This window comes from Necator americanus, chromosome X (genome assembly GCF_031761385.1).
Source record: "Necator americanus strain Aroian chromosome X, whole genome shotgun sequence".
NCBI lineage: Eukaryota > Metazoa > Nematoda > Chromadorea > Rhabditida > Ancylostomatidae > Necator > Necator americanus.
In genome coordinates, this window is record NC_087376.1 from 34,142,096 (window position 1) to 34,165,209 (window position 23,114).

A 23,114-nucleotide genomic window follows, 5' to 3' on the forward strand; every position below is an offset into this window, starting at 1 on the left:
ACAAGCTTTAATATTGGCTTAGATGTAAGTGAGCTGCAATAGTGGCGCAGGACATATACGTAATAAAAAGGCCATTTAGAACACTTTTTTACATCAAATCACATGTGGATTCAAAATTCCCGTTGTCTTCGTAATTGATACATTAAATGTTAATAAAAAGGTAGACTTCCCAAGCCGTAGATAACCTCGGGAAATTTCTAAGCAAATCGTTTGCTCCTGACAGCAGTTCAAATTAAAGAAGTAAAGGATAAAGTCACTGATGTATCCACTTGGGATGTGCCAACGCGTTTTACTGCAATTCGTAATCGTTGGGGTTTTTGAACGCGTGTTGGCCCATAAAATGACTTGTGGGGGTCAGCCGATGACTAAGTTTCTCTTTGCAGACAGCTCTGCATCGACCCCGGTGGGTTGTTGGCAATAGAATGGCTTCGAACATAGGTTTCTATTTTTGGTTAGATTAGGTTACTCAAGATTAGATTGTTGAAGAAAATGATTACAGCAAGCATGTAGAGCAGAAAAAGTTCTTTAGAATAATGTGAACATATGATGCGATCATATACAAATTCTTTCTGAGCAGAAACGAAAACAAAACTCCAAGAAGTTATATTACAACCCCATATATATACTTTATATATGCTTTGTGGTTATATTATATATATATATATATATATATATATATATATATATATATATATATAACCACAAAGTCGAAGAAACGATCGTACATAACGGTATTTGCTTACAGCATTCCTATCAAAGCAAAAAGTCAAATGAGAAGTTCGCCAGCATGTCCGGATCACTCTATAACTTCGTCACTACCAATAGGACGCAAGGCAGCAATCGGAATCGACATTTGATGCAATATGGAAGGCACAAATTAAACTAAATCCGCGGGATTACTTGTACGTTACTATGACAGCATTGAATATATTAAATTTCGAGCAAATATCATCTAGTGTATGTACGAACAGCACATGAAAACAACACATGAATGGGTTCCAAAAACTATCAGCGTGCTGACTTGGAATCTCAAAGTTACATCCCAGGACTGCTAGCGATACCAAAATATCAAAGAAGGAAACAGACACAACTAGAATGTGATTACTTCACCAAAAATGTCATCACATAAACTCGATCACAATTTAAGGGCACATTACATATCAAAACAACATATGCATCAGCATAAGAACAGATATGGAGCATTTCTCTGCAGCAACGGCTTGAAGCGCACTTCATATGAAAAAGGCCAATGAAACAAGAAGAAAATTCCTTAACAGCTGACGAAATCAACGACCAACGCCAATGTTGATAGTTCCACGATTGAACCACTAATTCAAGAACGCTAAAAAAAATTACGATCATTTCGAAAACACAATCTCTCCAAATTTCTCGTGACTCTTCGTTTCCAGTATAATAGGTTGGTCCTTACTAAATAGTAGCTCGAACGAGGGTAATGGTAAGCGTGCAGACACAAACACAACACCTGCTGTTCAGGTGCTAATATGTGAATTCTTAAATAAAATACTACATCGCACCATGGATCAAACTGGAGCCAAAGCTTCTCCGTAGGGTTCTTTCCTAATTTTAAATCTATACCCGTAGGAAAGTAACGACCATCAGAAGTTGGCAAGGCTTTTAGTTGATCCTTCTGCCATGTAATATATATGTAATATATGAGATTGAAAAATCAAACATAATCAATAATATGCACAACCTACACTGCTTATTCATTTGCATTTGATTCAGGGACAGGCCTTGCTTAACCGGAGTGTTCTTCATTCCAAGGTTATCGAGGTCAATCAAACTACTGGCATCGGCCCATGTGCTACCGATCTTCACGACACTAGCAGGTTTTTCATCACTAGACAATGCCTAAATAAATTGAAGTGACAATTATGTACATCTGTTAAAGCTTTTTAAAAAATGTCATGTTTCCTTTGCAAGTCTATTACTAACCGATTTCGTCGGAGAAGTAGTGATAGGTTGACGACTTGGGTTGAGAGGAGTGAAGTTAGTGGTGTCAACTATATTTGCAGAACGCTAAAAACAAGAAGATATAGATGAGATTCTCTAAGGATAATGTGTAATACATTACTTATTTGATACCAACTGTAGTATGGAAACGTCAGAAATTATTACAATTTTGTCCTCATACCTGCAACGTAATTGCCCACCAGTTTCATTCCTTCACATTTCCCCCATCAGTTTCATTCCTTCACATATCTCCGTAAAGACAACTAATCATCCCGTTAGATTAAAATGTGTGAAATTACACAAAAGTTGTTTTTCTGAACTACTTACAATTTTCTGTTTTCCTAATAAGGAAGTTGTTTTCTGAACTAATTACAATTTCCTATGTTTTTCCTCCTAATAAGGTAAGTTAAAAGTAAGCATTTAACAAAATGAGTCCTGAAGTTCCATAAACAACACTAAACGAAAGCAAAATGTTCTACAAACAACTAAACGAAATGATACATTTTAATAATACAGGTTGTTGAAACTAAATATCTGAAACTCATCGATGATTGCCGCTAGTATAGGAATGGACGACACCACTACTTTAAAAAAAAACACATTACTATGCAGAGACGATGCTATATTATTTGCGACAACCACCTCGAGCAAACCTTATGGAGGAGCATTCCTCAGAAAAAAGGATAGTACTATGAAGAATAGTTTTGATATGTGCGATCAATACCTCCAACATGCCTTCTAATTCATCTCTTCGAGCTTAGGACTATATTGTGGTTTGATCTTGATATGCGATAGCCCCACTTAAAGTTAGTGCATTTGGTACATATCAAGTGTTCTCGGTAGTACAACCAATTTGATGTACTGCTTCCACACAAAGCAACTACTCAATGAACATTTGCGAATAAACGCATCATTAGCGGTTCGATACTTCCGTGAGGTGAGATCTGTCACTGTATCCTTGCTGTAGTCGACAAGGATTCTTAATGTTCAAGCTGCCGACTACCACCAGCATGACATGAAGCCAAGTAGAATTTCTAGAGTCATGTAGTGTAATGAGGTCATTGTGATGAAAAAAAAAGAACTCTTTTACATTGATCTGAATATGCGATATATGCAATCACATAAAAAAAAAACTCGATTTGAAAAGGATCGATATAAGCATAGTAGATCAACCTCGTTAATGAATTCAGTCGAACCAATATAGCTGCTTTTAAAAGACTGATTGGTATGAAGAGGCTATTTACAGCATACAAATAAATACAATTTTCTCTACAACAAAGATTGGGTTTTTCCACATTCTTTGAAATTAGTCTTTGATTAAGAAAAAAAAAACCCTCAAATTTGCCTATCACTTGCTGTTATACAAGAAACTGAGTTATTTTACGAGAAAAAAATACCGTTTTAGCAAGCTAAGAAAACATCTACTCCACCGGTCCGAACATCTTTTGTAGGACTTAGCCAAGGAGGTTCAAAAAAAGTTGATCCAACTCTCAAAATGACGAAAGGGTTCAATATATGGAACGTATAGAAAAAATAACATCATAGAAAAGAGAGCATTAAGGAAATCTAGTAATCTTGTATATATAATGGAAATAAAAGCGTTCATAGTGTTATAACATGGAAATAAATCTTTAAAAAAAACAGTGTTTACAGCGCACTTGCATGAATTCTTAAAACTGATGCGATAGTTGGAGCCGGTGCTCTGACCCTTTCACTTTTGGATGGTTGGGGAAAGGACCCCCTTCACTTGAGCTGCATCCTATGAGCTCAACCCCCTTCACCTGAGGAGGCTTCTCCTTAGCGTACCTATGCAACTGATAAGACACTGTACAGAAGAAACCCACGTCTGTAGAGAAAACATCAGATGGGACGAAACCAGTGTGAGCCTGGGAGACACCAACTTGAGCAGGAGGAGAAGAAGTACTCCTGAAATTGATTGTACATAAACTTTTCGATGGTTTCGTGCATGAACAATCACGAATATTAATACAGTATCAGAATTCTCGAATTCTAGAGAAAGAGTGCCTGAGAAATAGACCACTAAGGTGAAATACTGATGCACTCACACAAAAATATTGGGAAGAGGTAGCGACGCAGAGGAGTTCGATCCGAACAAATCTGTGGTCAAAGGGGGTTCCGAGACAGCATTTCCTCTCCTAACCAATTCCATTCCATCGACTGGGGTGGAATCTCTTAGAAGCGTGTCAGCAGACGAAGTGACAAGTGAGGTCTATAAATTGACGCTTAGCTATTTCAGAGAGAAATAACGAAGGATAACCGAGAACCAACATCAATTAAATGCACAGCATTAATCGATGAGGCGGGCTGTACTGTAGATGACGAAGCGTTCAAACCAAGTAGATCAAAAGATGTAGAAGACGTAGCAGTTGCATTAGTTGTTGAAGATGGAGCTGGTGGGCGTAGAGCAGGAATATGAACTGCACCAGATCTAACCTTGTCTGAAAACCGGATCTAGTAGCATAACAAAAAAAAATGAAATGAAGAAGCTATTCCCCATATTTCGAGTGTAATTTTTATTTGTTCTAAATGATGTGGAAATAAGACGCTCTTCAAGAATTGCAGATCATTTCTGCTAAGATTCAAACATAGTTATAAAAAAAAGAACTAACCAATGCTCCACTTTATTTTTCAAATAAAACAGTGCGTGTTTGAGATATGAACGTAACTATGTAACTTCATCTCGGACAAGACTACAATCCTCCCCATTAATTATGGAACAAGATATCACCCAAATGTCCTATGAAAAAAAAACCACCCACTAGATCCAGCTTTCCATTAATCTTCTTGGCTACTCGAGATATTGTGGATGACACTTCAATATTGACATGCAAATATGATAACACATCTGGTTTGCTCTTGTAAACAAGAAAATTTAAACTTCGATGAGACAATTTAACGATGCTAAATCACAAACGTGGCGATCAGTGACTGTGTATGAAATTGGAATTACGCGACCATTAGACTTAAATAGTTTAGCTTACACTGCGCAGACTAATTAAAAAAATATGAATGCCCTACGAATGTCTGCATTGCGCAATAGCACCACTGACCTTAAAGACATCACCCTACAAATCCGATGAGTTCCTATAGAGGGTCGTAAAGAGAGGAGGATGATTTCGTCCATTTCTTCCTAATTCCCGTAAAGACGGCCCGGAAGATATGGTGCGTGCAGAAGGCTGGCGCGCTCCAATCAAACTCGTTGTAGAAAATAGCGCGCCGGAGCGCTCGAAGTCGTATCTTCCGGGCCGTTTTTACGGCGACTAGGAAGAAATAGACGGAATCACCCTCTCTCCATAATATACAACTCCGTATAGGCATAACCCACCTGAAACCCGCACCACTCCAGACTCGTGGTGTGATGCCTTTTACTGACCTTCTACCGAGAAGAACTAGTCAGCGGATAGACTCCTGAAAGCACTCCCGCAGGAAATTTTTGAATGATGTCCTGCTTCATAAAAAAAAATCAAACGTTGTACCCCAACTACAAATACGAGTTATATCCATATCTCAAACACACGCTCTATTGAAAAAAAAATCAATGCGCCCTTGTTGAGATACCTATTACGTCATCATTGTGCATAAAATGTAAGAAAACAAAACCTGATGTCTGTACGGTCACAGCAGACTGAGGAATCGATCTAGCAGTTGCAAAATCTCCAAAGTCGTCGTCAGAAACAGGCTAGAAGGAACAAAATAATATTCAATTTGGAGACCAGAAATGTGTTTCGCAAATCAACTACGCTTGCGAGGCTTTACAATTATTCGATAATATAATAACCATCAACAATACTCGACTATTTGTAGGGCAGATCCTCGATGACACAGCTAGAAAAGGTGCGACGCTGGCTATCGAAAAACTAAGAGCGATCATTTCTGAGATCTTAGTTACCGATTTTTTCTGCGCCTTTAAATAAGGAAATCTAACGGCTGTAAATCCAACTGCAAGACGTACGGAATGATTAGGAGTCATTGTACAACCAAGCTATACAGTAAACTATATAGTAAATTTCGCCATTAGAGGATTTTCAACGCCATCAGGCCATCCTACTTGGAGTGCTGAAGCAGCACCTATCTAAGAATGAAAAAAACCCAGAACATTGGTTACCGAAAAGGTTATCTTTAAGAGTTTCTCAATAGCCAGTATCTCTTTTCCGAAGTAGCGACATCGAAACTGTGCCTAAAAAATGGTACGGCGTTTCTGACAGTGATAGGTACTGCGTTGTTGATCAACTGTACCATTCATAGAATGAGAAATTAATTCGTTATACCTGTAAAATAGAAAAGTTCAGCATAATATCATTCAAATATAGACGCATCATGTTTTTTTTTCTTTTCGAAAGTATTGTGGACTAATTACAGATCTGTATGCCCTGCAATTTCCAATTATTATTATTTATGTATGAAGTGTGCTTTTAGAGGAAGAAATTCGTAAAAAAAAACTAGTAGTAAAAACTAGTGGAAAGTTATTAATTGTTTAGGTGCTATTCTAAGCTCTCCCTGTTTTGCAAGAATTTTGGTTCAGCGAGTAATGGATCTCCTTATGTTTCATTGTTGACTTTGATCGACCTGTGCGCTCTTCTTGTTTATAATTTCGTAATATCGGTCTAGATGATCATTTTGAGGGATCCTGTACTATCAACATGGATCTTGAGCGAATCTTCAAAGCGAAATTGAAACATATTGAAACATGTTCTGGAATGGAGTCAAATGCCATCGTCTTTTCCGGAAATAGAATGTAAAGAACTCATACCAGGCAGTTGAAACAAGTCAGAAATGTTCTCTGAATGCTTCTTATCCTATATTTAACTCAAAACTATAGCTTTGATAACACAGTGATGCAGTAATTTAAAAGACTTCAACATAGAAGCACCCAGATACTGCACAATAAAATGTTCATCCAGGGCTGTTTCCAGAGACTAGTGACGAGATCCAAAAACAGTAAAATCTAACGTCTTGTCTGAATCCTAGTTCCGGAGAAACTGAGCCCCGACGGCTCTCGTCGGGGAATTGGAATGAGTTCACCTCTTTGACAGCATAATCTTCCCTGAAACAAACAAACCATAACTTAGTTACATGAATAAATAAGAACCCAATATATCTCACTCTAAGAAAAAAAATCACCTGGTATCTTCATGTGAAAACCTTCGATTGTAGTTTTGGTTTGTATCATCCTTCCAGTCATCATTGAAACCACTCGCTGAGAGATTTCGATGAAGAAAATCTCAGAGGTAGGCTGTTAATGAAAAAAAAAATCAATATATACTCACCACTAACACTATTACACGAGCCACCACGACCCATACGAATATCTTCGGAAGTGTAGCCCTGATAACGATCTTTGTTATCAGATTTCACCTTCTTTCGCTGAGTTCGGAGTTTATCATCGTCTCCAAGAAGTTCAAGTATTAACTTCGCACGATGACGAACTAAATATAACTTCAGCACATGAAACATGATGAAACAATCAGAAAGAAGAAATGAAACGGGGATTAATGTTACGGTAAGCAACAGAAAAAGGACAAAACTCATCATGAAAACCAGAACCAATGAATGAAAAAATTGTTAGAATTAAAACAAGACATCTGATGGAAAATACTATCAATAGGAGAATCTATCAATTACATAATAGGCGGATTTTCTGCAGAAACATCTAAAAATATAATTGAATGATGAAAGAACTCGCCATTGAGGCCCTGATCTCTTCCACGATCATCGACATACTTGTAGTGTTCCAGCACCCTTTAACAATGACAGTCACGTAAAATAAACTATGAGTAAATTCAGGAAACGCGAATTTTGGCTGCCGTTATACTTCTCCAGAAAACAATGCACTCTGAATACTGCGGAAGTGGTAGACATTGGTGAAAATAGTAATAGTGGGTTAAAATAGAACTGCTAAGTGGAGTTTCTCCCTTTCTGAAGAGATGATGTATCAGAATGAGTAGCGTGGAACAAATTCAGATCGACTTGCTGAGCATTACACTCAAAAAAGAAGAGCAAAACCTGAGATACTACTTTTCAGCAGCTTCCAAATCTTCAGATATACACGTGCTGCTGATGGTACAGCTCCGCTTCATGTGGCCTCTGCAGCCATTTAATGACAGAAGGATGGTACCCTGGCGCTCTTCGTCAAGAAATGGCTGCAGAGACTAAGTTGACAAAACGAAAAAAGACTACCACAATATTCCAGTACATACGAAACACGTACGCATGCATCAAAATGAACTGTTGGAGACCTGATGCTAAAGACGCAGGAGATCAGCAACGACCCCATCGGAGTAACCAAAAAGAGGCGAAATCGCCCACCAGAGAAGCTGATGGAACTGGTCAAAACGAGTTTACCAGTGAACATTGATTCTTCCAAGCAACCGACGGCCTGAATCAAACGTCTACTACTGGATCAATGCTATTAACAAAAAACCTTCGTCGCCTACAGTCCAGCACCAATCTATGAAGAAGAAAGTGACTCTTTCTATATAAATGGAGAAGTTTTACAGAGAACACTATACCTCCTATAGGGCCACTTCAGCTCCTAGATTGGGCACACGAGAAGTGTTACTGGCACCCGTTCGTGCAAATCGAAGAACACTGGGAGCAGAAGAGATACGTTAGATTCTAAAACGGAAAAACACAAACATTCAGAAAAGGACAATAGGGTTTCGTAATGCTGTCTAAGGCCCTCCATACGAGTTTGATAGTTATTTGTATGTGATGATCCCAGTTATTTTAAACCAAATCAGGCAACTAGTATAAGTATATTATACATATTGTATATAAGTAGCATAGTGCAAGCTTACGATGACTGACACTGTTGTATGAAGCGTATGTTCTAAGCCCAACATTATGTACCACAGTAATAGGTACTGTCGTCCAGCACACCGGCAGAGTTCACAGCCTTCAAGGTCAAATGTAAAACATGGAATTTTCGATCACAGACATCCGTTCCGTTAGGTGAAGTAACTGAAAGAACTCCAAATAGCCGCGTCTTCCAGGAAACTACAGTACGCACAGCTGCTGCATTGCAGGGAAGACGGATCAGGAATCGTACGTCAGCTACGTCGAAAACTACACCTACAGCGATAATGTTGATCAGAAACTCTTCAGAAAACCAGCTGCAGTTTGCGATGGTCCCACCTCAATTTTTCTCCACCGCACCGCTGCGAGCGCAGTCTCTTACGCAACTACGTCGTGCTTCATGTGGTTTTGACTCAACTATATGGAAGGAAGTGGGCATACTCATTAGGTAGTAACTAGTTTCCATGCCAATTTACCGACGTGCTGCAATTTCGTGTTGCTTGGAAGGAATATTACTATATTAAGAAGGGTAACAAATTGAACTGCTCGGAGAGTTCCGTTATCTGGGTTGTATGCTGAAAAACGTCAGGTATGAGATACATATTCAGCAGAGATACGCTAAGGCTAATCCAACATTCTACTTCTTCAGCCGCGGATTGCCCCGCGGCTGATTTCCATTACCAAAAAAGTCAATCAGATCAAGGCTATGTCATAACGAAGAACTTCACCCAAAAGTGGATATAGTGTCCCCACGGATGATGCTTTGAAAACACCAACATTTATGCACCGCCTTCCAAAGTAGTCAGGAAAACCGTTGCCGTTTCTTGGCCACATCATAGGAAGAGCATAAAATCGCCTACAAGTTTTTACAAGTTGCTTTGAGGAGGCTCGCGGACGAAAGCACGAAAAGGTCATCTGTTCTGAAGTGGAAGTTCTGGATGATGAAAGATCGGACGACATTTCGCGTCCATAGGCAAATCAGACGTAACGTCGTTTGACAAGATGTGAAGCTATGGCAAGTACATTTTTTGTATGTGAACTCTTGCTGGAGATCTAGCACAAAGCGCTCAACTATGTTCGCAGACGACAAATCTCGGCGAAGATGCGGGGGAGTGTATTAGGTCGTGATACATGCCCAATTAAATCAAATAAGTCTACATCAATCTGGTCAAAATGACCGGATCCACGTTTCAGTATGGCGTAGACGCTTCAGGCGTTTTTGAAGCAAAGCGGTTCTCACACGTCTGCACTTGACACGGGCATATCCAAGTGCAACGCTGCTAATGTCTGGCTTCTAGCTCAAGGATGAAGCACCTGAGAGAGACTCACCGCACCGCTTCGAACTCTGCCCTTTGCCATATACTGCAATTAAATTAAATCATTTTACCGGAGTGTATATTGAGACTTAAATCACGAGTAGCATTTGCGTTACCCGATGGGAAAGCTCAAGTATCATTTCGAGAAACTACAAGCGTATGCACTCATAAAAATATAGATGAAACATAGGCGGATAAGGAGGTAAAGAATGAAATTGTGGTTGAGTTTCACTGACGTATTATACATAGGTGAACTTCACTTGAATTATCCCCTATGATGAGTAGCAGCTTATGGTGAAGAACTACAAGAACTCGACCGCAGATGATATTAACACACAGACCACTGACCGCACACAAAATGAAACAGAAGATTTAGGTGACACTACGCCTCGCTTCGAAAATCGCAGAGTTAGCTGCCATTATCCGCCCGCAACCAACACTAACCAAAACAAAACCATGAATGCCGACCAAGGTCCACAAATCTTTAAAGGTATAACGGCAGGTTCTTAGAAATTCGGGAATCGCGAATTTACAAAAAGTAGTGCGAAAAACTACAGATGACAAATGAAAGTGTTCAGAGGAGCAACAGAATGAACCTCATTTGGAAGCTGTGATCACGAGCATTGCCAATAACTCGCTCACTACCATGAAAAAGTAAGTGATTTAGAAGGGTAAGACTCTGAAATAATGGATAACCCAGAGGAATAAATCTAAAGTACAAGGTCAAGCGTACGATGGGAGGAGGTATTAATTGAAAACGTTGATATGGAAGTTGACTTGATGATGCCATATAAGAAGGAAAAAGTTTCGTATCAATTGAATATCCCTTTCTGCGCATCACAAAGTTGCCAGTTTAGAAATATTCTCCTGAAACTTCGAAACAGCAGGGAGAAATATTGCTGCAGGACGATGCTCTTATCTTTTGATTAATGATGATTGATGTCGGGATGATACCCCACCGAAACTACATTTCTGCAATGTTTGAGAGATAATTGTCGGAAATCGTTTTGTCAGGACAAGCCTTTTTCATATTAACGATCACAAAAAATATAAAAGGGAATGCAAGAATCGGAAGGAAAGCCGGTAGGGTTTGACTACAAATCGCATACACTGAGCTGGATACTACCTCTCTTCGGAGAGAAACAGCGTTCAAGAAAGTATCGCATTGAGATACAGAAAGGACTACAGCATCGACTTTACTTGAGGATTTTACAAAAAGGTTATGCCTCGTGCATGTTTAGATTACACATGTGGAATATATTGAAATATAAATTCAATTGTCAAAAAGTTGCTGAAACTTACAATATAATCCAATTGCAGGAATTTGCAGAATAAGCAATAAGACCTTCTATATCGCACCGGTAGCAGTACTTTTTGGACGCAATAAACCGAAAATTCAGAAAGAAAATCAACTGTATACATGTTAGTTACCAAAATCTACCATATAGACGAGATGTTATTCACAACTCCTACTGTATCCAGTCCGCATTTTGCTAACATTGCGACATCATCAGAAAATGAACCCTCGAATGTAGAAGAAGAGAATTTGAGGTGAAAATCACCCTATCATGCTTATAAACGATCACTTGCTGCATAGAATTGTTTGTATAAAGATACAAGCTGTAAAGTTACACTTGATTTGGAAGGAAGATTTCCCATCGGATGCTTGACCCCGGTAAATTAGAAAGTTCTTCAGAAATACTACCTTGTAAACTCTCCTCCATGCAGTCTTATTGTCTTCCAGCATACGTTTCCAGAGAAGATTCATAACCTGATGAAAACCTTCATATCTGTAAAAGATAGCTCACAACAACAAAACGAGATTCCAAACTCTAAAGATAAAGACTGGTACTTACTGGAATGTGTAATTAGCAATGTCCTTCATCTGTGAACCAGTTGGACCCCACGGGTCTTCGTTGGTAGCCTCATAAACAAGGTTTTCGGCTTCAGTATAATTCATCACCATTGTATGACTTGAACACATGAAAGCGAAATTAAGTTGTTGCCCCAAGAAAATAACAAAACACGAATCCCCACAACTCACACGGATTCTCCCAGCTTCTTAATTTGATATGGAATATTATTACTTATCTGTTTCGTGAGATTTGAAATGCCGGACAAAAGATCCGACATATTTCCTGAAATGTGCACGAAAGCCGACCAACACTGAGAATACCGGTACAGGCAATCATTGCCTCCTGTACGCAAAAATCGATAACAGCAATCGGGAACGAGCACAGAGAATGGATGTGCGGAGCACAGCTGTACACAGAAATAACTGCGACATATATGCCTACGTCAAAACTTTATAACTAATGCTAATGAGATTTCATGAAAGATCATCGAAACACTGTAATACTGTATGTAGTGACAATTCACATGCACTCACACAAATACTATTAAATTTTCTCCACAAACCAATCACTAAACTACACAGCATGGTTGCACACAAGAACGGTAGTGGCCCGAACTTGTTCATGCCCAATCTTTAGATTCTCGTGAATATGGGCTTGAATGCAGTACTAGTTGAAAACCCCTAAGTTACGGGTCTCGTCAATGGAGATAGACGTCACTACTTCACTTACTTCAGAAATGACTCCACAATCTAACACAGAAAAGTGGCTGACCGAGACAAGTTTGGAGTGATTCACCAAGACAAGTGACAGAAAGCACAGATCGGCAACCACCTAGGAGATGACAGAAACAATATCTTTACGTAAGCCTAAGGAAAAAGTAGTACTATTTCAAGTGAGACAAATACTTGATTGATGAACGAATGAAGAAGACATGCAGGCCAGTGCGGATGCACACAACTAAACTGAAAGTGCTCGCGGACGCGTCGCGGGTATCCCATGTAGCTTTATAGCGCGACAGCCTGCGTAAACAGCGTTATGTCCCACGCCAAGTTACTGCCAAGGCTTACAATACTAAGATTTATGACTTTGCAACCGCTACTATAACGCTAGAAATTAAGCATACATAAGAAAGAGCTAGGTATGGCACAACTAAATATTTCGAAATATGTGGAAATTGCTCTCCTTTAAGACTACGTGAGTAACTAAGGAGTGGCTGCGCGTCCCATCCCCTCAATCCGCATTCGTCATCTTATGACATAGATCAGATTTGTGCGAAACCTAGCGTGATCGTAGTGTTGGGAACTCCTGAGCCGAAATTTTTAAACCGGCTTGGAACATTGGTCCTAAGGAATTTGGATTTTGTGAGTACTCATACGAATAGACAGGCTGATGTATTGCAGATGCTCCTTTACGAAAGGCATGTGAAAGACATTTCAAGCTTCTGAAAACTGTCATACGGTAATGTTGTATTATGTCGTAAGAGGCAAGATTAGGCCATTCGTGTTTCGAATACGTCATGTTTCAAATGGGTCCAATTTCGTCCGTAAGAAGGTAGAAGAATGGTTCATGAGTCAGTGAGGAAACTGTTGTTCATTACCTAACCTGTTCTTTCTTTACGATATTGCATGATTACACAACAACGTTTATGACTACTGCAGTAGAATAAAACACCTTTGTATTTGCTGTTACTTGATTTTATTACTTCTTTGCAAACGCATAGAAGGATATAACAGCGAAATTCATCGAAAACTGACTTCCTTGCCTGCTAACATGTTATTCAGCCGTATTTGTATATGTATGCCGCCTCCCTTAAAGTGTGTAGGACAACCGATCATTTTTGTCACTCTTCTTCCATTATACTAATTCTATTTCATCTGTTTACATTATCTGTTTACCCACTTATCCATACGCCATTTTCCAGGTAATACTTTTGCAACATTACTCACCAGAAATCAAATATAGTAGAGTCAAACGACATGAAGCACAGTGCAGTTGCGTAAGGGGTGGCGCTCGAAGCGGTGCGGTGGAGCGTAGCGATTAAGATCAAGTGAGGACTACCACCGTTCATTGCTGCAGCTCACGATAGTCCCATCTCCACCTTGCTCGCTATCTCCACCGCGCCGCTTACGCAACTGCATCGTTCTTCATCGTTTTGACCCGACTATGTTTTCCCTGGGTACGTATTGTTAGGCACCTACAGCTTCCGCGACAGCTTATCCTTAGGGGGAATGACTGGAAATGACGATCGTTAATTGCATTGCGCAACAGTTAGCAGCATCAACAGACCGTTGCACTGCGCGCTTCGCTCTATGCACCCCCTATACATCGTTTATCAGCTTCCCTCATCGTCCAATAAGGTGTGAAACATGTCTCGTAGGGTCATGCTATCTCTGCTATTGCCTCTATACGGAGTATCGATCGTTCACGTATAGAGATATATCAAACGATTGTATCGAACGACACGAACTGCTAGAAGTAGGAAATAATTGTACTTTTTTATTTGTGTAAAATAAGTAAATGAGAACTTTTAATTCTCAAGGCTCGGGAAAATAGGTGAAAAGATGTATCATATAATACCTACATATTTTGTAGGACTTTATTCTACTTGATTTCTGCGAATCGGATGAATAATATCTTATCGTACAGAGATATAAATGTTGTCAAAATTCAAATAGTTATAGTTTTATGTATTTAAATTTCCCCACAATGCACACACATATCCAGCTCAAAATTTGATTAAAGCATGAAGTGATGGAAATGTTTTCGAATGTGCCGTACTGCACTGTTGGTTCAGAAAGTTCTTCACTGAAAGTTTAGCATTGTGACACCAAGTTGAGCTCCGTCAAAGAAGTTTTCAAAAACAAGGCCAGGAAGTTTCGGTTTTTAGCATTAGAAAAGGACTTCTCGAAATTACTTCTTTAATCAATTCATCTTTCATTCATTTTTTGTTCTTAGAACCCTTCTAGAAGCCAATTCTACCAAGCAATTGCAATAGAAGCACAACGCACGACCTCGGTGACGTTGGCGGGTATGACCTAATGATCGCAGATAGCCCAAGGTATCCCTGTTCTGACCTACCGACAGCCTCTTCTACAGGCACTTATTCGGCTGCACATAATCTGTGGGTACCTAACGACCGCCCCCCCCCCCCCTATTTTGCCCAGCACTGTTACTCCATTACTACTGCATGCGAGGGCCTTAATATAAGTAAGATTAATACGACGCTCAAAGTACTTCTCGAACGGTCGTAACTAAAAGTCTTGAAAATTTTACGAAATATACATACGTATTAACAATATGTACACACAGGTCTTCAGTTTTATACATATATATTGTCCAACGAAGTAGATACGTAATTTTAAAGGATAAAAAATTAAAGTGATTGACGCCGAACAATCCCCTTGTGCGACTTCAATTCAGAATTGTGTAAGGTTTATGAACGAGTACTGGAATACATAATATTATTAAATGAAACGTGGAATGAACTCACTCAGAAGTGGAAGGAATAAAAAGAACAACACATATCTAGAAGCTGATGTGAACAAAACAGAGTAGTTGGACATGGAGATAAACTGCTCTTTACAAAATTTCATCATAATATTCTCAATGTTCGTTGTTTCCTCCTCCTTGTATCACGGTTGAATTCCACTTGCCGCGCACTCATCTGGATGTGGCCGCTGCACCACCCAATCTTCTCCAATCTCACGCCGACTCGTTTGCATTGTGCAACTGTGTTTCTTTGGTAGAACGCTAATCTCTACTTTTCCGAAACTCATATCAACTGGTTACCATGGACCACAACTTCTACGTGACACGCATGGCTAGCTGGAAAAACTCAATTTTGATTCAGAATAATTCTAGCGTGAATGCCATAAGCAGGACTGCTTCGCTTTTTGAGCCGGATATGGCTCGTTAGGCTGCACGCAGAGTTCACAGCCTTACCCTTTTCTTTTACGCGCAGTGCTACAGTTGTCCCGAATAATTTTAAAGATTTCAATACAATTTTCTATGAAAAACACTCGAAAAATTTAAAACTGAAGTTATTCGGAATGCTGACAATTTGAAGAGATGTGATCTCGTCCACTGTATCACTTTCAGAGTGTTGGCTGCCGGTTATTCATATTAGGTTAAGGATCAAAATATTTGCTTACGAGACTTTTACCTCAAACAAACAAAATAAACCACGAAATCTTAAAGTTTCTGCTGTTTGCTGCCCGCATGAGTGTGTCTTTTGCCAATGCAACAGCAAGGTTTGGATAGCCTGTACCAAAGATAAGCTGAAACAAGCAGATGATTAAAGCTACCATATCCGCTCCTGGCGATACCTCCTTGGATGACGTGCCTAGCAAGGACAGGCAATTCTGTTGCTGCAGCGCACATAGGGCGCACACGTGAATAGTAGTTTGTTCTCGTCTTCGGAAATGCCATGAACGGTTGGAAACAAGTCCATGTATGCAAAAGGCTTCTTTGTATTGCTATATCAAGAAACCTTCACTTTTGCTTGCAAATGCTTCTGCCTTTTGTCGGATGCGTGGACTGCAACCATTTTAATAGATCATTGCCTTGCAGTGCTGGAAGTGATGAAAGGACGCCGGATTTAACATATTTGGGTCTTCCGAGGACTTTTGATGAAGTAGACTAATAGATTCCTTCCAAAAAGTATAAAATAACGACAAATAGTTAGCTACGTTCGTAGTCCCTATGCTACTTGTCTTGATCGTGCGTATCGTCATTAAAGGTGCGTAGTTAAGTCCACAGAGGTGTGACAATGGACAATAGAGGATCCAAGAGGAGAAGTTCTGTCTTGTTTTATACAACTCTTTCAACATCCTGAACTGAAAATCCATCCATCATGTAAAGGTTCGGTCATATGACGACGTTATTAAAATCCTTTTGCGTTATAACTTCACTTCAGCTTTGCATGCACAATGCATTAACACAACGTAGAAACATCCCTAACATAGCTAAAACTGCTATGATTTGCGCACTATGAGGTGCTAAGGTCCGAATTTAAAGAAGACGTGTCATCTAAGAACTCCTTCGCAGGACTAAGAGTACCTTAGTCCTGCGAAGGAGTTCTTAGATAACCTTAGTTCGTAATTAATTACATTTAAATCTAATTGAGTGTTGTTCACACTCTGATTCGCCGGTCCTGTTGATCCTGGTAATTATTTTTGGTACGCTATTAAAAAGTAATAATGACGGCACTCACTCGACTTACTTTGACTTGATCGGCGGGCTGATGCCATTGCCTGACGCGGTTACCCGGGCACGGGGCAAGAGATACCCACGAAAATTGTCTGATCGCTGTTGACCTGCCTTCAGCGCCGCGTGCCTCCGAGTAAATACGGCTGCCGCTCCACCAGCTAGACAGCATCCACAACCACTTTGGATCACCTAGACCACGCCTCCCTCCTGCTATCGAACTGACGCCACGCTCGACCTTCGCATTCCGACGGAACGGTGGAAACTGCGCACTTGGAAGGAAGAAGAGTGAAGAGCGAATTGACGCAACAAGTTCTGACGAACGAATATGGGAGATCAAGCGCACATTATCGGGAGATAAGGAGAAGAAGAAATTTTTCTATGCAGTTGAAAGACGTAATCAATGTTTTTCAACATGCTCAACCTTCAATTGCCAACAACAATCGTCTGGATCTTCATACGGCTTAAATGATTAGAATTAGAGGCTTAAATGAACACTGATCAGTGTTTATTATATTCTGCAATGTAACTGAAAAAAAAACTATTCAGATGATGATGATTAATGCATTGTCAAATTTTTATGTACATGTAATGAGTGCACGTTAAACGTTCTAATACTTGTACAATTTATCCAATAAAACTTTATATAATTCTTTAAACTCCCTTCTACTAACTACAGTATTTAACGCCTTCATTTCTTTTCTATCTATTCTCAGCATAAAATCAATACGACTAATTAGGTGTATGAGTGGCAAACAGAAACTTTTGTATCTTCGAGATACGCCCCGAGGTACGATACGTCTGCGAGACATTAGTCGCGCCTCGTGAGGCGCTGTGTGCCAATTTCAATTGGCTAGGTGTGCAAAAAAAATGCCTAGAAAGCGAAAAAAGTAAGGAAATATAGTATAATACCGACCAGTGGAACATTTTTTTAACCATCAACTGTATCTTCGTAGAAGGATGGGTGGTTTCTATTTAACAGTTCAGAGCAGTGTAGCAAACACTCTAACTCACATCTCTAAACCTCATTCACTTATACAAACTTCATAAACAATTCTACTTTATCTTCTTAAATTATGTTTATAAGCTTCAAACAACTTCTATGGACGGGCATTTCCTTTTTTCAAATCGAAAGCGCACACAGCGATAAAAGTGCATCGTAAGAGCTGGAGGAGCGGCGAAATGGTCGAAACATCAACAAGACGCGACACAAGAGGAGCGACCACGCTGCTGCGGCAAAAATGAGGCCGTTAGGAGCCGTTAGGAGGTGCAATTATCGAAGTTTATTAGCCTCCTGAATACGCGGCGGTACATCACACGGGTACCTCTTGATCGTTCCCTCGATTGCTCGCATCTTTGCCGAGGTGTGCCATCCTTGAGCATAGCTCTCGATCTTCTGTGAGAGCTTGCAAAAAATCAATATATTCATCGCTATTTGATATCCTGCGAAAGCCTCTTCCAGCTCAAACTCGACAAACTCCTCTGAACTTGTTGAACATGCAATCTCCACCTCCCCTTAATATATAACCAAAGCGAAGACGGCTTTCTGTAGTCACTTTCGATGGTGGTGCAAAATGTTGATATCTTCCATGTGTCATGCGCCGGTACACCACAAATATTTCCGCGTAAGGATCTTCATGTTCTTCATGTTGTATACCATAGGCCAAAACTAGCAAAGAAGCCATCTGAGCAGCTCTTTTTCCGTGCATTCAAGTCTCTTCATTACCATAGACGGTGATACCCAAGTCTCCGATCCGTACATGATGATAGGGCGAATTGGGGATAGGTAGACTCGCAGCCTGACTTCGTTGGTGATTGAGGGTGACCAGAGGCATTCCGTTAAAGAGTTAAACACATAAGTGGCCTTAGCGCATCTTTACTCATCTTTCTCGTAGCTGAAGCGTTCTTCGCCATACAGTCCAGGTAACAGAACTCACCGACGAGTTAGTCGGCACTCCGTCCACCCTGATTTCTGTTCGAGGTCTCGAAGAGACTCACATTTGCTTGCACTTATCAGGGCGTAAACATAGTCCATAGGCTGCAGTTAGCTTCCATACAAGGTTGACAACATGTTGAAGTTTCGCGCTGCTTCCCGCGAATATAACAACTTCTTAGCATACTCGAGATCGGTCAAGGGGCACCCTGATGGTGCTAATATGATGCCGACACTGATCGACTGTTCTTCTCGGTCCCATCGATGGCGTAATTGTGCAGGAAAGACCCTGCCACTGCCCTTTCTCTTACTCCAGTTAACACTTCAAACGGTGTTCTTTGCATCCGGTTGGTGTTGCAACTGCAGCTGTTGTTCTTTTATTCATGTCAGGCAAGCGAACGGACTTTCCTGGTACTTCGTTGGCGCCGAGCGCGTTGAGAAGATGTCCTCGATGGGGCGAGTCGAAAACGGCTTCATAATTCAGAAATGTTAATTGCATTAGCTTCGAATACCGCTGCCAGGTTTCGATCACTCATCGTCCGCTTTCGCTGCTCTTCAAGTGTCGAAGGGGTTATTCCTTCCCACGTAAGCTGATGGCGTCGATGATTCCTCTTAAACGTAGAGGGGATAATGAGGCCCGTTTGTTCACATGAATTGATCCAGACATTTGCAGTTATCCGACGCACGCTCTGTTGGATAGTACTATTTTCCTAGCACATCGGATTGTTGTTCAAGTCCCAAACTCGGATTTTTGTCGATTGCGACCATGACCTCCTGCTGGCTAGGTATTTTAGACATCAACACGTTGAATTCATTATAGATGACGACACTGTTGTTGTCCTCAGCGGTTTCCGCAGGTGCATCATTTACGATCCAGAGTTTACGTTCATTTCGTTCAATGCGTAAAAATGCGCATCTTGACAATGTCGAGTCAAATTCCTCTAGCAGGTTGTTATAGTGGATCCTCACAGCTATCGAGCAGGCACCTACTTTCTTCTCATCAGCATCGCTCCAGTACTTGGTGACGGGCCGATCTCTCATGAGTGTTTCCTCCAGTGCAGCAAACGGCACACAGAGATATCGTAGATGCCTAGACAGGGCGGTTTGTTGGAGTTCGCTCGACAGCGCTCGGCAGTCCAGCGTGACGAAACGGATGGTTGTTGCCGAGGATTCCATGCTCCCTTTACGCAGTTGACCTTTCAGGTTATGCGCTTTGGTAATGTTCTGGACATCACCTTTTTGCAATGTATGAGAATCTATCGCCATATAACAGCGTAGGTCATATAGCTAGGCCGTTCCCATTGTGTACACTCGAATGCCTGATTGAGTTTAGTTAAAACAGGGGCACATCGAGGCCCCATAACGACACTAGCAACAATTATATTATATATATATATATATATATATATATATATTCGTTCTCTGGCAATACAAAAAAAGTTTTGTCAAAATTACACGTGGAGACGAGGAATCGAGAGGACAAACTAAGTCATAATTCTGAAAGTCCTCCAGTGACCGTGACCCGCCCTGTCTATGTTCGGTCCTGTTTTCTTTGTTAAAGGCAGCATACCACGAATCTGACGTGATGAGAGAATCCGCGGGAAATGGAGTTGTAGATTCCGGGACCTGGGGCGGTTCCGTCTATATCTCCCTAATCGTCCTAAAAAAAACGGTGCGGAAGATGCGGTTTTTACGACGATTTCAGCTGTAGCGCGCCACCCATGTGCACGCTACGCATCCAAGTGCGATCGACACAGGATCAGTGATGTCTTCTCACCAACTTATTCAAGTGAAATCATTCAACCATTGAATAGGTTGTTGAGGGGACCGGTGAGAGTGGAATACACATTCTAACGTACTTCGTAGGAAGGTGTTCCCGTCGTTTTCAACGACGATTAGGGAGAGATGAGCAGAACCACGCCGAATCCCGCAGTCTACAATCCCATGCCTATCTTTCCCGCGGATTCCTTCACCAGGTCAGATTCGTGGTATGCTGTCGTAGCAAAACAGCCTACGTAATCGGCCTTAATAGAACGGTAATATATCAGAGTAAATTCGACTCTAAAACAGCGGTGATCATGCCTTCGGTACTCCTGCTTGCAAAAATTAAACAGGAAGTATCGCCAGAAACGGATATAGATAGCTACACTCCAAAAACGAAAGGGAAGGAAGACACCATAAAAACTGACCAAAATTTTTAGTCAACTTTACTAACTACTTACTTTATTTTAAACTTTATTTCAGCTATTCCCAAGCAGTATATCACCTCGCTGCTTTCATTCTTCAAGTACCTTATTTCCGATTACTATGTTCACCAGTTTTGCCTGATCCAAGTAGGGTCTACCTGTCAAGGTCGGCAGCAGGAAGCGTTCCACACAACCATTCTCCAGCTTGGCTGGATTGCGTCATGGTTGTAATGTGATGAACAACGAAACAAAAGCTACTGCATAGCCTGTATATTCCTGCACCTTTTGTAACTTCTGTTCAAGAAGAGAGGAACAGTATTGGGAAAAGGAGCCAATACTGTTTTCCTTCCATTGATTGAACGGGATTGATCAATACTTGAGTGCAACATGTCGAAAGACAAAGTTCAGCTTACAATGTATGAGACAGAACCGAACTGGTTTAGTATGTTCGTATCATAAACACATTATAACAAAGGGACATCAAAGACTCTATGTTCCACGATAGACAAGTGCGTCTTGTAATTCATGGCAGAATATATTATAAGTGGGAAAGAATAGTTTGGAACAACTAACAAAAGAAATAACACAGAGACTTTCATAAATACGATGGAATTCAACAAAAATAACGTAGTGAATTCTCGTACGGGAGGATGAATCTATTTATCAGGACAACACTAATGTCACCATATTCAAGCCAATGGTTAAGGAGGAAACGTAGCAATGCATCAATATTTTCAAGATGACAATTTCCTCCACGATTTACTAAATGCTGAGCGCAACTAAAAGAAGTTACAGATTGTGATGCTGAATGGAGAAAGCGAAAAGTCGATGAGTTGAACTCTACGTCAATAAGGAGAGATAAGAAGGAAATAACTAATGAGTAGAGGCTGTAAACAAAACAAACAAACAACAAATATATTAGCTAAAATATCCCTACTAACAGTCACAGATTTGAGAATCGAGGAGATTAGCTGTTAGCGTACTCTTCAGAGCCAAAGGCAAAGAGTCCCCCTTGTTGCGAAACTTCACACTCATTTGCAAATTAGTTGGGAAGTAAATTGAACGCTGTCAAGAGGAACAACAAAGCATGGATTGTTGCACAAATTTCGAGCGAAGTTCCGCAAATACGGATAATTTATCCAATTCAGCATTTCCTCTTTCAAGTTCAAATACTATAGTTGGGTCAAAGCGGCATGAAGAACGGATAGTTGGTCAAGCGGCTGCGCTCGAAGCCGCGCGGTGGAGCGTGGCAGTTGGGATCGTGTAAGGATCCTCGCCACTGCCACCCATCTTTGCAATTCGCCATGATCCCACCTCGGTTCCAACCGCTGGCTCCATCGCATCGCTTCGAGCGCAGCAGCTTGGACAACTGTCCGTGCTTCATGTCGTTTTGACCCAACTCTGCAACCCTAGCATTAAGAGCAGTAAGCGAAATCCAATCAAGCTAAAAAAGGGTGAACAACTTGGTGGCTTCGAGAACGAAAAAGATGGGTTTGTTTACAACTCTGACAAGAAGCACATCTTTCAAAGTCAGCGTATCACTAAGTTGACGATGTTCCACAAATAGCGGAAGGGGTGTGGTTCTCATGTCGTACAAATTCGTGGTAATCCAAAAAAGTGCTTGAATAGCAGCATTGTGTTAGTTCATCACTACAACGATGCAACTAATGACAATATGAACTCCGTTGTCCTCCAATAATCCAACTGACATCTTACAAATAAGCAGTGGAAGCTCCCACACATGCGGAATAGTAGACGCAAAGAGACGCACACGTTTATCTCTGGATTAGTAGGTGGGATTAGGCGTGGTCACGCCCATACCTGTGAA

At 40.6% G+C, this 23,114-nt stretch overlaps 4 protein-coding genes across 5 annotated transcripts; 1 reads left to right on the plus strand and 3 right to left on the minus strand.

Moving 5' to 3' along the window:
• Positions 1-1,328: 1,328 nt before the first annotated feature.
• Positions 1,329-12,239, minus strand: RB195_026280 (uncharacterized protein; the record flags this gene model as incomplete). Its single annotated transcript, XM_064214763.1, has 15 exons — positions 1,329-1,342; positions 1,719-1,872; positions 1,957-2,040; positions 3,819-3,900; positions 4,041-4,204; positions 4,264-4,433; positions 5,596-5,674; positions 6,946-7,039; positions 7,117-7,192; positions 7,263-7,421; positions 7,679-7,734; positions 10,703-10,785; positions 11,812-11,896; positions 11,963-12,079; positions 12,151-12,239. 15 exons carry the CDS (start codon positions 12,237-12,239, stop codon positions 1,329-1,331), a joined length of 1,506 nt encoding a protein of 501 aa, XP_064070644.1.
• On the plus strand, positions 8,093-8,350 carry RB195_026281 (uncharacterized protein; the record flags this gene model as incomplete). Its single annotated transcript, XM_064214764.1, has 1 exon — positions 8,093-8,350. One exon carries the CDS (start codon positions 8,093-8,095, stop codon positions 8,348-8,350), a length of 258 nt encoding a protein of 85 aa, XP_064070645.1.
• Positions 12,240-18,440: 6,201 nt separating the features above from the next.
• Positions 18,441-18,852, minus strand: RB195_026282 (uncharacterized protein; the record flags this gene model as incomplete). Its single annotated transcript, XM_064214765.1, has 2 exons — positions 18,441-18,649; positions 18,696-18,852. The coding sequence occupies 2 exons, from the start codon at positions 18,850-18,852 to the stop codon at positions 18,441-18,443; spliced, it is 366 nt and encodes a 121-aa protein (XP_064070646.1).
• A 950-nt stretch (positions 18,853-19,802) lies between these two features.
• On the minus strand, positions 19,803-20,366 carry RB195_026283 (uncharacterized protein; the record flags this gene model as incomplete). 2 transcript variants are annotated; one of them, XM_064214766.1, is made up of 1 exon in its annotated part: positions 19,803-20,366. In XM_064214766.1, one exon carries the CDS (start codon positions 20,364-20,366, stop codon positions 19,803-19,805), a length of 564 nt encoding a protein of 187 aa, XP_064070647.1. The 2 variants fall into 2 exon arrangements, with proteins under 2 accessions (XP_064070647.1, XP_064070648.1); XM_064214767.1 differs by having other exon boundaries at positions 19,803-20,276.
• Between the last annotated feature and the right edge of the window lie 2,748 nt (positions 20,367-23,114).